This window comes from Caenorhabditis elegans, chromosome V (genome assembly GCF_000002985.6).
Source record: "Caenorhabditis elegans chromosome V".
NCBI lineage: Eukaryota > Metazoa > Nematoda > Chromadorea > Rhabditida > Rhabditidae > Caenorhabditis > Caenorhabditis elegans.
In genome coordinates this window covers 14,289,745-14,306,466 of record NC_003283.11, presented here as the reverse complement: position 1 = coordinate 14,306,466, position 16,722 = coordinate 14,289,745, and the positions used below count along the sequence as shown (strand labels likewise).

Here is a 16,722-nt window from a genome sequence, read left to right as displayed (position 1 = left end):
CTCGTTTACACCCTAAAAAATTAACCCAACAAATATTCATTTTATATTTTTCAACGATTAATCTGAAACAACAATATCAATTAGATCTTCTTAATTGATTTCAACTTCAGCGGCACCAATCTCTTGTAGAACACTCCAATCAACAATGCTCCAATGACTAGAACCACAGCCTGGTACACCATTACGTATCGGAAACCGCTAGCTTGGAACAAGGCTCTGAAAATTCCAGTTTTCAATCAAAAACTATGAAAATTAAAACCCTACGTTGAACTCAAAGATCCAATAACGGGAGCTAAACTTCCACCTAAAGAAAACAATCCCTGCATATTTCCTTGCTTTCTTGGGCCCAAAATCTCTGAATAGAGAGCAGCGGAAGGTGATTCCACAAACGGAAAAGCTATTCCAAAGAAAACAATAAAACAAATCAAATAAACTGGCAATGGAACTCTCGTCGTCCATTGGCACCACTTATAACTCTGATAACAACCTCCTGCCACATCAGTATCTTTACCATCAGGAAGATAATCCAATGGTCCTGAATAGAATCCCCAAGGATACATGAACACTTGGTAAAGGAGGAAGAAACCAAGTCCAATGAGCATTTGGATTCGTTTGTCTCTGGAAAGTGACTATTTAATGTATAAGAACTGAGCAGGGGTAAGTCATCATCACAGTTTTCCGATCCGAGTTGATCCAAGAAGGATGTTGAGTGTCACTGAAACAATACAGCTGCAGCAGAGCGCAATTCCATTGTACAAAATCGATTGACTATCCTTCCAATTATACAATACAGTTGTTAAAGGAGTGGACATTCTGAAAAGTTTCTCGATTTCCATATAAGAAATTTTTAATTAACTTACACTTCAACATTAGTGGCAATAATATTTACAATCATGAACAGATAAATACATGTCAATGCACCTGCTAGATCATACTTTGGAATTACAACATTCGAATCTGGAATTGAATTTTTGAACACACATTTTCAATAACGAATTTCAAAATTAATATACCTGATTCATTTTTATCAATGATTCCCACATAATTTTCTTTGAAGAAACATTGAACGATTACACACGCTGCCAAACAAACGATTGCCATCAAGAATGCAACTACAGTGAACATATCAATAGAAACAGATCCAAGCTTCCAACCATTCTCCCCAATCGGTGTGAAAAATGCCTAAAATATTAATTTTTGGGGGATAGGAAAATTTACTGGAAATATCCAGGTATTTAGTTTAAATTTAAATTTATTTTTATTTTAATCTATTAATGTATATAATAATAACATATCTACTGGCTAGTAAAATGAGGTGAATCTTAATTGTAAGAAATATAATCAAAACCACTGATCTTTTTATTGGCTTTTTACACGGAACTTTAAAAAATAGAAGCATACAAATGTGGGCAAATACTGAAATACTACCTTGTGTTAATACTACTTTTGCTTGAATACTACTATTGCTAGAATACTACCTTTGCTAGAATACTACCAAATTGCTAGAATACTACTATTGCTAGAATACTGCAATTGCTAAAATACTACTTTTGTTGCTTAAATACTACCTTTTCAGAAAATTTTATAATTTTATTCATTTTTTCATTGGAATTCTTATTAAGTACTATTTCTGGTCAGATATTTTGAATAAGAAATAATTCACACAGCATTTTGTATTGTGTTAAGCACTAAAAGTGGCTTGAACGGTTTTATTTTGGGATCCAATAGGAGAGTATTAATTTGTAGTGAAATAGGTTTAAATTAAGCTGTGGACCGTTCTCACAAAAATACTCCGATTTCAAAAATTGCCAATTTGTGATTGAAATGGTTGTAAAACAACAATAAACTAATTGCAGAATTCAAATATTTCTTCCCAGAGTGAGGTTGTAAATACCCACACTTGTTCATAGTTTTACGACTACATATCGTCTCCTTTTTGTTTTGATGACACACAGTTATGGCTAACTGATTCAAACATATAGCTACTAAAGTATTTCACTTTCAAACACTATATCTACAAGCAAACATATTTGCTTATCAATATCAGCCATATTGGACACCTTAAAAACATATCCCATCTTCAAACTCTCACGATGGCTGAAGAAAAACTTTTTTTTTTTGAATTTTTCAAGTTTTTTTTAAAGTTTAGGTATTAATTTGCTCTGATTTATCAAGATATTAAACAGCTATTTGATTTTTTCATACAATCTGGTTTGTCGCCTATTGATGGCGCTCTGTTCATAATCCCAAAAAAAACTTACAATTAGAAAAGTTATTTTCAACTTTGAACGGTGTTTACTCAAGAAACTTAAAAGTTAGAAAAAATTAAACATTGCAATACTGATAAACACACTACGAGCTACATTTCTGGTGTTAACCATTTTCCTGTATCTCTTCTGGTTTCTGAGCTACGTTGTGTTTATATACTCAGACGCTGTTAAAATTTCATTTCATACTATTCCAAACTCTAGCCTGTAGCTCAAATTTCAGTTGTCTAATAAAAATGCTGTCAACTGACAAAACATTTGTCGCACTATTTGGCACATTTGGTTTACTGCGAATAATGTCAAATGGTGTATTCTTGCAGACTTATGTTCAATTTGAGACAAAAACAACATAAATTGTAAAATTTCACTCTTTCAGATTTCTTCACGGATACACAATGCGGATACGTAGAGAGAAGTTTTAATTGATTAAGAAATAAAATTATTTTCATATAAGTTTTTAATTGTTTCTTTAAAATTATGCTCACCATTTTTTCGCAAACTCATCTTGTGTAATTGAGCATACATAATTATGTAAGAATACACAATTTTGCATTAATCACATTAGAAAAATGTTCAAAATTAAAAACCAGATGTTTTGTCAGTTGACTGTTTTTTGATTAGACAACTGAACTTTGAATTACAGGCCAGAATGTGTAATAGCATGATGTGAAATTTTAACAGTGTCTGAGTGCATAAACACAACGTAACTCAGCAACCGAAAGAGATACAGGAAAATGGTTAACTGAAGAAATGTATGTAGCTTTTAACATGTTCATTAATTTTGTAATGTTTTATTTCTTCTACTTTTTAAGTTTCTTAAATGAGCGCCGTTCAAATTTAAAAATAACTTTTCCTAGCCTTTTTTGAGATTGAGCATCATCAACATGCGACAACAAGAATGTATGAAAATATCAAATAGTTGTTTAATGTCTTGATACATCAGAGCAAATTAATACCTAAACTTTAAAAAAAACTTGAAAAATTCAAAAAAAAAGTTTTTCTTAAGCCATCGTGAGAGTTTGAAGATGGGATATGTTTTTAAGGTGTCCAATATGGCTGATATTGATAAGAAAAAATATTTTTGCTTGTAGATATAGTGTTTGAAAGTGAAATACTTTAGTAGCTATATGTTTGAATCAGTTAGCCATAACTGTGTGTCATCAAAACAAAAAGGAGACGATATGTAGTCGTAAAACTATGAACAAGTGTGGGTGTTTACAACCTCACTCTGGGAAGAAATATTTGAATTCTGCAATTAGTTTATTGTTGTTTTACAACCATTTCAATCACAAATAGCTAACAACTAAAAGCGGAGTTACTTTTTGAGAACGGCCCACAGCTTAATTTAAATCAATTTCACTACAAATGAATACTCTCGAATTTGATCCCAAAATAAAACCGATCAAGCCACTTCTACAATACAAAATGCTGTGTGAATTATTTCTTATTCAAAATATCTGACCAGAAATAGTACTTAATAAGAATTCCAATGAAAAAATGAATAAAATTAAAAAATTTTCTGAAAAGGTAGTATTTAAGCAACAAAAGTAGTATTTTAGCAATTGCAGTATTCTAGCAATAGTAGTATTCTAGCAATTTGGTAGTATTCTAGCAAAGGTAGTATTCTAGCAATAGTAGTATTCAAGCAAAAGTAGTATTAACACAAGGTAGTATTTCAGTATTTGCCACAAATGTGTGCAGCTATCAAAAGACCTTTTGGCATTTTATAACTCAAATGTAGAATACTAACAAAGGAATAAATTATCGTAGTATTGGTTGCGACATACTTTTATTCACTATGCACATATATTATACTACTGACTATGAGAAAATGATTGAGAAATTACCGAAAACACAGGTCCAAACGAAATTCCTAGAACGAACCCTCCTGTTCCATATGAAATCGCTTTCATTCTATCTCTTGGTGTTGAAGCAGTTGCTGCGTAAATTCTCAATGCAGCAATATTGCCTACTCCAAATCCAGTTAACACTCTTGCAGACAGCATGAACCATTTTGCATGCGGGAAAATCGATAAGAGACCGTACCAGGTTTGTGCTGAAAATTAATTACTTTTTTTTCAAAATTTTTAATCTCGACTTACCTAATGCCGCAATCATAAACCCAATGATGACGGGCATTTTTACTGACATGGTTTTTTGATTCCAATATCCATAAATTGGGTTTGACTGTAATAACTTAAGTTGTAAGCTTTATTTTTTCAGTCCTGAAACTTACAATAGTTGACCCAATATTACAAGAAGCCACAATCCATCCAAGAAAGTCAACATCAGCTGTTTTGTCCAGCTAAAATCAGGGATTGAGTACAAAGATAGCATTTTTAATTGTTCTTACTTTTTGTAGATAAGGCCACATTGACATGTAGTACACAGAAACTTGAATTCCTACAACAAACTGTAAAAATATGGAAATCCACATTGACCTCCAATCGGTTTGTCTTTCGTCTAGAAGATCAGATGCAGAAACTCTGTAAAATGTTTCATAAAATTTGTTTTTTATTTCTCCGGATATCAAAAGGTTCTACGATTCAAAATGTCACTTTATGATAAAAACGTATAAATTTTGGAATATATACTAATGGAGAGAAAACACAAGAAATTTGAAATGTTGTGGCTTTTGTTGCTTCAACTACCACATGTGACGCCACACACGGTCTTGATCGTTTTTCATATAAATGTTCCCAACTCACTCATTTTTTTCGTTTTCATTTTCATCTAAAGTCATGGTGCCAGATCTTGAAGTAAACGACACTCGAACCATGTTATTTTCTGAAAAATAATTGAATTAATGAATATCAAGTACATACATGGAAAAGAGCCACCGAAACACTGACAAAAAATATTTGAAATGATATGAATGTTGGGAATCCTTATCAGAAGAGTGCATCCGAAATCGTAGATGACGGTCTCGTATGCATTATCAGTTGAGAGCTCATAGACAATGTCATGATTTTTTTAATAGTATTTTATTTTATTGAACTCACTTAAAATTGCAGAATTGCTGGAGCTGAAAACTTTGGTTTTTTGAACTTCTACCAGCATTTTTCATGGAGTGTTCGAATTGGAAGACTTTTCCAATTTTCTTTATCATTGCGATTTCCAGCCTTCACAAGGTTTCTATCAAAAAGTATAAATTTAATGAAATAATCGACTTCCACTTTCCCTAAAAACTTACCAAATTTTTGATATACCTTCAGGATATTTATATATATTTTTTCCCCTTATTTTTTATTGATTTTGTTGACTATGCAGAAAAGGTATAATTACCAACATTTAAGAAAGTACACCAGGGAATTTCATCAAATTTTTCAGCTTGAATTTGCACACCAAAAACTGTAGACTTCAGAAGATGAAAAACAAACGAAGGAAAAAATGAACTAGCAAAACGGAAAGATGCTAATTTTGAAGTTTATGTGTTTCCCGATCCCGGTCGTCCATATTTTCAGTCAATTTACGCGCATTACGAGAACTACCGCTAGCAATTCGCACATTGCGATCTGTTGAAAATTCAGCGAGGTTTTTGATGGATTAATGGAAAATTGACTATCCTTTTCCCCCTATACTAGCTTAAGGTAATTCACCGAGCATATATCGTGTTAAGTTTCTGATAACAAAACCCAAATGCATAACTTTTTTTATTGAGATTCACATAGTTATCACAAGAGATCCATTGGCACACTTTCCGACATCTTTTCACAAATTAGCAGCATACTCATTCTTCAAGTCCGTGTTTCTTCAAATACTTTTTGTAGATTTCTTGATCGTCGGATGGCATTGAGCTTTTGAAGGCTTCTGCCTCTGCAGAGTACTCCTTGATGAACTGATCCGGTCCATCAGCACTTGCCTGAGCAATTGGGAATTCTTCTTTGAACTTTTGAGTTAGAGCAGTGAGCCCATCAATGCTGGCTTCAGTCATTCCAGCATCACGGAGTTCAGCTTGGCATTCTTCTTCTGAAATATATTAACTTGTTGATTAGGACTTCAAAATCAAAAATATTAAAATTGAATCGATTTTAGTACTGTTAAACCCAAATTCCAGTTGAAAAATAATTTATATCTCTCAAAACTATAAAACTTTAAGCTCACTTACCGGTTGGTGGCGCCATATTCTTGAGGAAATCTAGTTGTCCAAAAAAATCAAGCAGCTGCTTCGACTTGAGCGTAGAATGATTCTACCGAGCTCCAAACTCTTTATATACTCTCATATCTGGTGTTTGAACAGTGTGCCAGGTGAGCAAGAATTTCCGTATTCTAGCCGATCGCTCTTTCCACATTCCCATTATTTTGTTATGTTTTGCAAAGCAAAATACGATTTTTGTCTGCGTCTCTGTTATTCTCGTCTGGTTGCCATATGAGAAAAGCACGTTAATATGGAGAACAGAGACAGGGAACTTGGAATTTTCAGAGAGATTTCAAAAATAATACCAAAGATTACCTATGTTTTCGGATTAAACTGGATAACTGTAGAGCTATAAAAACGAATTCGGGGAACTAATGAACATCGACATCTCCTGTTGAATCAGTCTACAACTTTTAAAAATGTTCACGCAATTGGCTCTTCTTTCCGTTTTGGCGGTATTCGTGGCTCAAGCTACAATGAATCTTCCATCTCGTGAGTTTTCGAAAAATGGATTTTAGATTATTAATATTACAGAGCCTGTTAGCAGGTACAAGTCCAAATCTACAAAAATATTCTAAAATTTTAGCTTATTTTCTACTCTGCTTTTTTTGTCATAATTTTTATACAAATTTGAACTAAATTACAGAGGAGCAGTACAATGCTGAATTGAAATCAGCGGGCATGTCTCAAGCTGGAATCGATGGATTGAATGTTTTGAGCCAAAAGTTTGTGAGCCAATACCCAGTCGTCCAGGCTAACAAGGAAGCAGCCGACAAGTTTTTGGCTGAATACACAGAAGAAGCACAAAATTATGTCAAGTCAATGTCTCCAGAAGATCAGAAGATTTATGCCGAGAGTCTTAAAAAGTACGGGCTCGCTTAAATTCTTTTGTAAATTTAAATAAATGCATTGATCAAACTTTTATGATTTTAAAATCTCCTAATAAAGAGACATGTCCACTTTCCAATCAATTAGCTTACAAGGAAAGTAATTCAGCTCACAAATAGACTTCTGAGTGAAACCTATGTCATTCGAAAGTAGACCTTTAGACTAGTCCATTATCGTTAGTCAAAATCATAAAAATTCATCTGATTGGTTAAAAAATGGGCGGAGAGATTCTTGCAGTTCTCATTTAAAAAATTCAAACAGGGAACCTAGTCACAATTTGGAAAATAGCACTGTAGATTTTTGGAATGATGAATTTTTTTGTTTGGAATTTTCCGATAGGGTACCGGAAGGGCGAATGATGAGGCGGCAAAGGGTACCCCATGCCGCCTCGACCAGAATTTCAGTAAAAATTAGTTTGTCGCTACCCTTTTCAAAATATGTTTTCAGCATCATACTAATCCGTTGAACAAACACGCGCATTTTAAATAGAACAATTGGAATTCGTATTCGCTCACAATTGGCCCCATTGTTTTTTAATGAATTCCAATTCTTTGTCTCATTTAATTTTCTGCTCATTTTGTTCGACGCCTTCTTTTACTCCTCGTCTCTGTTTTTTTCTTCACTTGAGCATTTTTTTCCTTCAGCATGTTTGTTCATGGAGAGAAATAAGATAGAAAATATGAGAAAACAGAAAAAATAAATTGGGTCGCTTCTTCTCCAGTTTTCCACTGCTTTTGGATCTTTTAGTTTCTTCGTTCCGTCTTTATTGAGATGCTTCCACTTAAAAAACAACATTGAAACATGGTCGCACAAGTAACGATTAAGAAATTGTAAACCCAATTATCACAACTTTCTTTCATGAAAGAAACTATTTCTAGCATAATTTTAACAAAAAAATATATGTGTTCAAAAAGTTTTCCTTTCTAGAAAAGTGACATAACTAGAAAAGTCTCATGTTTCAGTACAAATCATATTTATATTTTTTATATAACCTAATTGATTTCATTTTTTGAAAAACTAGTTAATTTTTTCAGGAATATAATGCTGGCTCATTGGACAATTATAGAATGGGCTCAAATCCAGAAAACTTGTCCAGAATTCACGCCAAATCAATGGGACATCGTTTTAGCTCTAATTGCGTTTGTCGGTGTTGTGTTAAGTGTGGTGAGTTTTTTTTCATGAAAAAAATGAGTACCCCCAATAAGTTTTCCTTAGATTAGAACAGACGGCTAATTTATTTATATCCTATCGGTGCGCAAATTTTGTTATCAGAACACTCCATAAATGTATACAATAACAATTTAATTTTCAGATTCTAAGAATCAAATTGAAAAAAGAAACGAAAGGATCCTTATTTTTGTCACATCTAGCGGAAGTGGACTGTGGATTCTGTCTTCTTTATCTCTGGATGTACTCGTTTACAAGTGCAGCAATATATTTAAAAAATTACGTTTGTTTATCCTTTTTCAAATTTAAATTCCTGTATTAGAAATTGAAAACTTCAGGTAATGGCACAAATACGCATACGGATTCATATTGAAATGAAAATTATAAAAGACTTATTGTAAAATTGCTGTCGTTCTTCTCATGTTCTGTATCATCTTCGAAAAGTTCCTTTGGACTTGTTCTTCGAGAACTCGACAAACGTGGAAAGCATTTACAATTGGAAAATATAAAAAAAGTAGTTGAAAAAAACTTAAGATTTTCAGCATTACTCTGATGTTCCGTTCTGTGATTTAATGTTTCGTCCAGTTGGTTCAAATTCTCTGTGTAAGTTGTAGAATTTTTCTATTTCAGAAAAAAAAGATTTTAAAAATTGCAGTTTTCCGCTTCCCACAACAGTATGTATTTCCATTAGCCTCAATAATTGCCGTGGTTTTGACTTTTATATTTGCATTGCTCACTCTGTGCAGAATATGTCGCGTTAGTGAGGGAGAAAAACCTTTAAATCAGGAAGAAGTTGATTTGGCAAATCTTGCAGAGGAAACTCCTAGATTGTGAGTTTTTAAAGCTGCTTTAGAGCAAATTGCACTGCACGCGGTGAAATTTTGATTTGAAATTAGATTGTATAAGTTTAGAAATTCCTCTTCATTGCATGAAGATGGCATGCAAGCAGTAGCTTCGTAAAAGTTGTGCCCATATGCTGTACATTCTGCTTCCTAAAAAAAATAATAATGACATATCTGGTAAATGAGAAAACAACTAATTTTTCCTGGAAGCAGCGTCATGTAACAATAACTTGTTTCATAGTGTACCTCACTATTGCATTTTTCAACAGCGTTTTCTAAAATCCCAGATAATGTGATAAATTGTTTGATTCAATTTTCTAACTCACGTTCGACATTGTTCAAATCGTGATGATCCTTCCCTGGCATGTAGTTTATCGAGATTTCGAATTTTTTCAAGTCATCTGCACATTTCTCGCTGATATGTGTGATTTTTAAATTTTCATTCCAAGTGAGAATTGAACGCTGAAAATTTCAAATAAGAGGAACCTTTGAAACTATACTGGCCAAAAATTCTATGTGATAGCTGACAATTTGGGCATTCCGTATCTACCGGTTAAAGAACTCTACATGGCTGGGAGTTCTTCTTACAAATTTTAGTGCATTTCCTATTTTTGACAGAAGTGTAACTTTACCTGGTTTTAACCAGAATCAACTCTGAAATTTCAAGACTTCCAGCGGTCTTCAAATGAGAAAAATTATAGATCCTGACAGCCCAAATCGTCAGCTGATGTAACAAATAATGTGTTCAGTTTTATTTCTATCGCACCGTATTATTGCAAAGGTTTAAAATTCTTTGGAAAATTCTAGTGGGAATCGCCAAATTCGTTGGACTTACCCTACTCTCCTGTCCAATTGCAAAACTAGATATAGTGATGAAAAGAATAAATGACAAGAAGTTGAACTTTTTTTTTAATTTGGCTTTAATAATTATCATTTCAAACTTATATTTATAATCTGATCTTATCAAATAATAGACATGGTATGAATCATTGATAACTGATATGATAAAAATACGAAAAACCTTGACTACAGAAAACTTTTGATTTCACGTTTTGTTGGTGGAGAAATCCCGTTAGAAAAATTTTTGAATTTGCTTTTTGTTGCTCTTGCAAGACATTTGAAAACGTGTAGCACTCAATTAAAAATTTTAAGTCTGTTGAAATGTCAGAAATTCGTAGAAGGTTTCAACCAAGTGTCGCATGCTCTCAATTTTCAGAACTACTGGCAAAACCAAGAGATCAATCATATGTATGCTCGCTGTCTACTTCACGTTCTTTGTTCGTGCATATTGCTACTGTGTCTACATAAATCCTCATACAACACATATTTTCACTTAGACTAGAAACACTAGAATTTGTAAAGTAACTTTTTGACTTAAAGTATTAAAACATTAACTTACTGAAGCAATAAAATTATTTTCACTCAAATCCATAATTCCATAATAGTTATAAAACAATCTTCGCATTGAACCACTTTGAATAAGTTTCACACCTCCTATTACAGAAATTATAAGACTAAAAGAAATTGGAAGTATGACTCGAGCTTTCTCAAAAATTAAAGAATTCCAATTTTTGGCCACAAAAAAAAGGCATCTGTTCAGAGATAGGAAGAAGATTACAGATAAGGACAGAAAATTGCTACAGTAATCCACGTAAAGAGAGGTTTGAGTCCAAATGTTGATTGCATCAAAATCTCCGTTTGTAATGTGCATTGAGGTTGCAAAATGTAGAATATCACGCGAACTGATATTGTGAAACATAAGAATAAAACCATTATGTAAAAATTTCCCTGTGAAATGGAAAATTTGTGATGAGAACTACTGATTTTAAACTTAAAGGTAGTATATGGATATTTAGATTCTTTTGAAGATTTTAAATTATAAACTTTGATGCAAAGTGCCAAAAACTGATTTAATTCGGGATTAAATGACCACCGAGTTCTTTAATCTAACAACTTTTTAGAAGTGAAGCAATAAAATATGGTAATTCATTTATTCGTCTCAAAACTGAGTTTCGTAATGAAACGTCGTGAAAACTTCGCAAAAATGTTTTATTGCTCCTCAAAGTATTAAGAAATCGACATATTTTCTGCTAAAATTTTTAATTTTTCCAACTTGTCATTATCACAGTGGCTGGAAATACATAAGTTTATACTGAATATTCATATTTTATTGCTTACATATTTGCATAGGTTTACTTTTGCTGAACTAAATTACATTTTCGAGTGATCGAAAATATACTTTTTGAAATTTAAACTAACAAGTTTTATCAATCCTTTCATGAGAATCCGTCTACCACATTCTATTTGAACAAATAAATCAAGAATATGAATAACGTCGTGTAGAATAAAAGAAACTGACGTATTCGACATTCTAATATTCCATAATTCTTCGGGATCACAACGAGAAGTTGGGCATACCACAGAAAAAAATTCATTCGGTTTTGAATCCGAACGAAAAATCAGCACCATTTTGGAATTATTCTTTTCGGTTTTGGAGAGAATTGAGAGAAAATAATAAGATATGCCGGTTTCGTAGAAGATATATCTTATCGTGTGACTAGTAATAATACTCTACTACTAGGTACACAGACATTTCAGAATTCAGATTATAGGTTTGTTTTACTAAAAAATTAAATAGGACACGGAAGGATGAAGTTTAAGTCAGAATCTAAAGTTGAAGAAAAATACGGGGGTGTCAAGCTGTCCTATAATGGCTTGATCTACAAAAAATGTGGGAATTTTTACTCCAGAAAGATGTGAAGTCAGCAAACTCAATTATTGGAAATCAAACAAAAATGGGACATTCTGACACCAAGCGGAAAATGAACTTAGCGTCTTCAAGGAATTAAATTTTTTGGGTCCCATTGCGCATTTGTTGTTAAAACAATGTTCATATCTTAAGGAATACTGTAAAAATATACTAAATCAATTTTCTGATTTTTCCTGCATTCATTGTGTTTTTTTAAACTTTGTACTTAAGTTTTAATAAAAAAATAATGTGAAAAATCCATTTGTTTGAAACTTTTCTCACTTCGAGACCTCGCTACGAGAGTGATTGCCGTGCATTTTGATTTTCAAGCTGTCCCGCGAAATCAAAATTCAAATAGTTCCCGCGGACGGCGAACTCAACTTTACAAATCTATGTATGCTCTCGGACATGGTTTTCCCTGCGTCTCCAGCGATATAACAATCTTTTTAACGAGACCCTCTCTGTCTGCGCACTACCTTCCCAGGAGGCGTGCCCCCTGGGAAGATAGTGACTGTAAAACAATTAAAGGGGAAAAAGACAATACCGTGACCGCGAGAACTTGGATTCTTCCGCATTCAAGAGCAATTTCTCTTGTTTTTTCTCATTATTGTTTTTATTATTCTCAATCAAAGTGATCATTTTTTATGAAACGTCGGTTTTTAATGCCGAAATTATATCACCAATTAATATCTAATCATTTTTCAGTAAAATGACTAACAAAACATGGATTTTTGACGCTATTAATCAGTGGTTCAATGATGACATACCTGGATTGATCGGATCTCTTCAAAGATTGCCCAGGTAATCATTGATTCTTTTCTTTAACAATTTGATTGCATATTTCAGTGGCTCAGAAAATGGAGGAACGGGATCAAGCTTCTTCCGAAGAGGAATGATGTCGAACGAGAGTGAATCATCGGCACACGATGATAAAGTAATCAAAAAGCAGCCAGAAACTTCTTCGTCTTCACCAGAGCACAGGAGCCCTCGAAGAAGTAAATCCGCACCGCCAAGTTCTTCAAATCCACCGGCTTCGGCATCTACATTCTTAGAAACTGTCAAAAACTGGTTTTCCTGCTCTACTAAACCGCCTGTCACATGTAGGACCGAATTCACTGAATTGGAAGCACGACCTGCCATTCCACCGCTTGGGAACTTGGAAGGATTGACTGATAGTCCGACGCCACGAACTCCAGTGAATCAAGGTCCTTCACTGCCTTACGCTGGTGGTCGAGAAGCGTTAGGAATTCCGTTTATGGATCGAACACCATCGGATACAGAAAGAACGGATGAAGCTTCAACATCATCCAGATTGCCTACTGGTACGACAGGTTCCGGAATCACATTTCCTGCAAACAAGAATAACGACTCCGATAAAGCCTCTCAAGCTTCCGTGGATTCTGATCTGAAACGAGAAACTCAAATCCCGAATTATCCTCGTCGAAGACCGGATTCCGATCCACCTGGCGGTCGTGTAACATCTCCAAGCGATGTGCAATCGGGAGCATCTTCACACACAAGAGGTACTAATTGTTTGTCATTTGATTTTTTCAAATCAATAACAATACTTTCCAGAATCTGACGAGACACCAGACATATCCGCAGATGGAGCAAAAAAATTAGATAATATCACAGAGGAATCTGGTACTCCGGAAGAAGAGCTTATGGTATTTTCTTGACCTTCCCAGTTCTTCTATTCATTCCTATTTTCAGTCTGGTCGTGACAGCGAAGACGAAGGACTTCGTAGAAAGCGCCCAAAATTACAAGTTGAAGGCAAAGATGTCAAAAGATCAGATTGTTACTCTCCTTCGGTAAGTTTTGTGTGTTTCCAAGTCTAATAAAATGCCTAAAAATTTAAGGAATGCTCGACACAACCCAGCTCAGGTTCTTCAACGGCTCTTATTGTCCCGACGAAAGCCGGGAAATCAGTAAGACTATACATTTTTCTATACATCAAAAAAACTAACTTAAGAGTGATGACCTCCGAAAGGCACGTGCTGATAGAAAAGCTGAACAAAAGGCTGAGAAAGCGCGGAAAAGGCCATCGAATCCGTCTGAAAAGAAACTCACTTCAGCGGAAAAGGTACGGATATTTATAATGAAAAATTTATCACTTTTCTAATCCAAATTATTATTCCAGTTAATGGCCGCCAGTAATATTCCCAAAGATGTGAGCCCAGCAACAAATGCTGTACTTTTGGATAAACTTCATGATAACATGGCTGGATACGGTAAGGTCGACGATGTCGATGAAGATGCTGGAGATGGTCAAGGTAGCAGTGACAAAAATAACAAAGATGACGAAGACGACGACGATTCGATCTTTGGCAAAGTGGTAAAAGACTATGAGGATAACCTTTTCGATCTATTTTAATTTTCTTGTTCTGTATTCACTTTTATTACTGAATTATGTACTAATTTAAACTTGATTGTGTATATTTTAAAAATCGTTTCAATTGTCTTATACTAATACAAAGCAAAAGAAAAAATAAAGAAAGCGTTAGCGTTAATGATCTCATCGCTTCGCAATATGCACAATGTGCACATTCATTTGCGAGTCGCGGCGCGCATTGTTCCGGATGTGAATCGTGCTTCCAAGAGTGTGGTTCCTGATGGACAAGTAAACTGTAAAAATTATAAAATCCCACTGTTTTATAAAGCGCTCTATGAGGTTTTACAGAGTGATTCATCAACAATTTTTATCTGAAATTCTGATCAACTGGTGTCGGTTTTTCAATCGTGTGATTGAAGTTTGTCATACTCAAGAAATCGTTGACATTCAATACAATTTCGAATTCGCATTTTTCAAATACCCCATTTCCAATCACACCGCACGAATCACCGCGAATCGGATCGAGTAGCGGTGTCTCGATTTGAAAACGTTATGCCAAAATATAATTTCAAGTTTTTATAACAATCTGTTATTTGTTTAATAGCATTATTGAACCTTTGCGCGATACACCATGTTTTTAATCTACCTGCACACATACACCGGAGTTTCACCAAGTGCAGAAAATATGCCTAGGCGAGTCAGTTAATTATTGCATTTTTTGGCAGTTCAAACTTTGAAAAACTTTAAACAAAAATGTATATAAAAAATAATGTCACGCCAACAAAAAAATCCACAACACAAAAAAAATCAAATAAAATTTATTCCCATTTTTTCACTCTCCGAAGCTTGTTGTGAAATCGACTAATATGAATCAAAGTATGTGTTGATTAAGAGCTCGCGATATACGAAAAATAGTCCATCCTTTAAAATTATTTAAGTTTTTCTTGAAAATCGGATTATTGGAATTATTGAAACCCCAATTCAAAATCCCGTGCGGCAAGCTTCACATTTGAAATTGCGGAATTGCTTTCAGCGTAAGAGAAAAAGGAACAACAAATTGTCATTGCGCGCTTATTTTCCGTCTATTTCAAATAATAGAAGCATTTGGAATCCAGGAGAATGGGGTGAATTGTATATGCTCTAGGATATCTGAAAAGGAAAGTTGACGATGCACCATGTTTTCATCTGCCAACACACAGGAGTTTTACCAAATGGCTGAAAATAAGCGCAAAAAGTCTGTAGATATTTTTTTGAAATTGTAAAAGTATTATAAACTTTTAAAAGAATTCGAGAAAAAAAAATTCACGTCAAAAAAATTCCTAAACAACAAAATCTAACCAAAATTTATTCCCATTTATTTCACTATCGAAGATTTTATAAATCGAAATGCATGCAATGCAAGGTAAGTGTCAATAGGGGCTTAGAAGTACCAAAATTCTACTCCGCGAAAAGAGCTCTCATCTTCCATCAATTGTTTTTTTTTTCGATTGATCAAAATATAAGCAAGAATTTTGCAAACGTGGAAAAGAGTGGCGTCGCATGGTCAGCATTTTCTGAAAATGTATTATTAAAAAAAAAGGATATAGTCCATTTAGACCACATTACAGTGTTCCATCAGTTTAAAAAGAAAAAGGGACGAATCTTTGTTTTGAGATATAAGAAGAGCCACACCGATTGGGGAAACACAAAATACGCATTTAAACGTGTGCCAGCATTGCAAAAATATTCTAGAGAGAGGGGCGTATGCTATTCCCTTGCTCAGTTTGCATTCCAATGTTCCACATGTAATATTAATATTTAAATGAATATTTGCATCGTTGGCACATCCATTTTTCATGTTTCAATGTTTCCTCTCGTCCAGTGGGGCGACCGACACTTTTTTTCTGATTTGCAAAAAAAACTATGATTTCAGATATTCAATACGCAAATAATATGGTCAACTTCACAAATCAATTCGAATTTACGGCTCCTGACTATGATTTTCATAGAGGACGCTTTAATACAATTTTTGAGAGTACTATGATCAATTGGTAAGAGTGATTTTTTGAAAAGTTTCAAAGCCTTATGTGTTCAGGACTATTGGATTCTCGGAGCAACAGAGCCTTATTACAAATTAATTTTCTTGGGACGTATTTTTGCAGATTCGGAACTCAAGTCCACCGGCCCACAAAATTCAATTCAAAGTGAATCTTCTGGATTCTGATGAAAACATTCAAAAGTATGTTAGATGCTACAGTGATGAACGAGAAGGCGACGAGGACCACCGATTCTATGCGACTTACCAAAACGATGAGTTTAGAAGAGATCATCGGCATTGATTAAAGATGCAAAGAAAAAT

At 34.0% G+C, this 16,722-nt stretch overlaps 7 protein-coding genes and 1 pseudogene across 12 annotated transcripts; 4 read left to right on the top strand and 4 right to left on the bottom strand.

Annotated features, from left to right (window-relative positions):
* Positions 1-20: 20 nt before the first annotated feature.
* F14D7.6 lies at positions 21-5,054 on the bottom strand (the record flags this gene model as incomplete). Of its 4 annotated transcripts, none has more annotated exons than NM_001276956.2 (10): positions 21-216; positions 265-618; positions 673-813; positions 861-957; positions 1,014-1,182; positions 4,115-4,323; positions 4,370-4,454; positions 4,504-4,572; positions 4,621-4,753; positions 4,976-5,054. In NM_001276956.2, the coding sequence occupies 10 exons, from the start codon at positions 5,044-5,046 to the stop codon at positions 81-83; spliced, it is 1,464 nt and encodes a 487-aa protein (NP_001263885.1). In that variant the 3' UTR covers positions 21-80. The 4 variants fall into 4 exon arrangements, with proteins under 4 accessions (NP_001263885.1, NP_001370275.1, NP_001256577.1 ...); NM_001383451.1 differs by having other exon boundaries at positions 23-216; positions 4,152-4,323; NM_001269646.2 differs by having other exon boundaries at positions 40-216; positions 265-629.
* Positions 5,055-5,905: 851 nt separating this feature from the next.
* Positions 5,906-6,453, bottom strand: F14D7.12 (ACB domain-containing protein). Its single transcript, NM_001129442.3, has 2 exons — positions 6,376-6,453; positions 5,906-6,236 (listed from the first exon to the last, which is right to left on the bottom strand). Exons 1-2 carry the CDS (start codon positions 6,389-6,391, stop codon positions 5,998-6,000), a joined length of 255 nt encoding a protein of 84 aa, NP_001122914.1. The 5' UTR covers positions 6,392-6,453; the 3' UTR covers positions 5,906-5,997.
* A 344-nt stretch (positions 6,454-6,797) lies between these two features.
* Positions 6,798-7,327, top strand: spig-3 (DUF148 domain-containing protein; the record flags this gene model as incomplete). Of its 2 annotated transcripts, NM_001269644.2 has the most annotated exons (2): positions 6,798-6,897; positions 7,052-7,327. In NM_001269644.2, 2 exons carry the CDS (start codon positions 6,825-6,827, stop codon positions 7,285-7,287), a joined length of 309 nt encoding a protein of 102 aa, NP_001256573.1. The 2 variants fall into 2 exon arrangements, with proteins under 2 accessions (NP_001256573.1, NP_001256574.1); NM_001269645.1 differs by lacking the exon at positions 6,798-6,897 and having other exon boundaries at positions 7,087-7,287.
* Positions 7,328-8,334: 1,007 nt separating this feature from the next.
* F14D7.4 lies at positions 8,335-10,639 on the top strand (annotated as a pseudogene). The gene is made up of 4 exons: positions 8,335-8,457; positions 8,606-9,063; positions 9,116-9,290; positions 10,519-10,639. Coding segments are annotated over exons 1-4 (877 nt in total).
* On the bottom strand, positions 9,382-9,668 carry F14D7.3 (Ovule protein; the record flags this gene model as incomplete). The annotated part of the gene is made up of 3 exons (NM_001356760.5): positions 9,382-9,452; positions 9,497-9,577; positions 9,629-9,668. The coding sequence occupies 3 exons, from the start codon at positions 9,666-9,668 to the stop codon at positions 9,382-9,384; spliced, it is 192 nt and encodes a 63-aa protein (NP_001343569.1).
* Positions 10,640-10,916: 277 nt separating the features above from the next.
* F14D7.9 (uncharacterized protein) lies at positions 10,917-11,771 on the bottom strand (the record flags this gene model as incomplete). Its single annotated transcript, NM_001028626.4, has 2 exons — positions 10,917-11,090; positions 11,562-11,771. 2 exons carry the CDS (start codon positions 11,769-11,771, stop codon positions 10,917-10,919), a joined length of 384 nt encoding a protein of 127 aa, NP_001023797.2.
* A 978-nt stretch (positions 11,772-12,749) lies between these two features.
* Positions 12,750-14,562, top strand: F14D7.2 (AF4/FMR2 family member lilli). The gene is made up of 7 exons (NM_074139.5): positions 12,750-12,852; positions 12,898-13,574; positions 13,627-13,718; positions 13,765-13,863; positions 13,912-13,980; positions 14,025-14,135; positions 14,193-14,562. Exons 1-7 carry the CDS (start codon positions 12,761-12,763, stop codon positions 14,424-14,426), a joined length of 1,374 nt encoding a protein of 457 aa, NP_506540.1. The 5' UTR covers positions 12,750-12,760; the 3' UTR covers positions 14,427-14,562.
* A 1,168-nt stretch (positions 14,563-15,730) lies between these two features.
* On the top strand, positions 15,731-16,634 carry F14D7.18 (uncharacterized protein). The gene is made up of 3 exons (NM_001392652.1): positions 15,731-15,786; positions 16,297-16,414; positions 16,459-16,634. The coding sequence occupies exons 1-3, from the start codon at positions 15,771-15,773 to the stop codon at positions 16,499-16,501; spliced, it is 177 nt and encodes a 58-aa protein (NP_001379533.1). The 5' UTR covers positions 15,731-15,770; the 3' UTR covers positions 16,502-16,634.
* Positions 16,635-16,722: the final 88 nt, after the last annotated feature.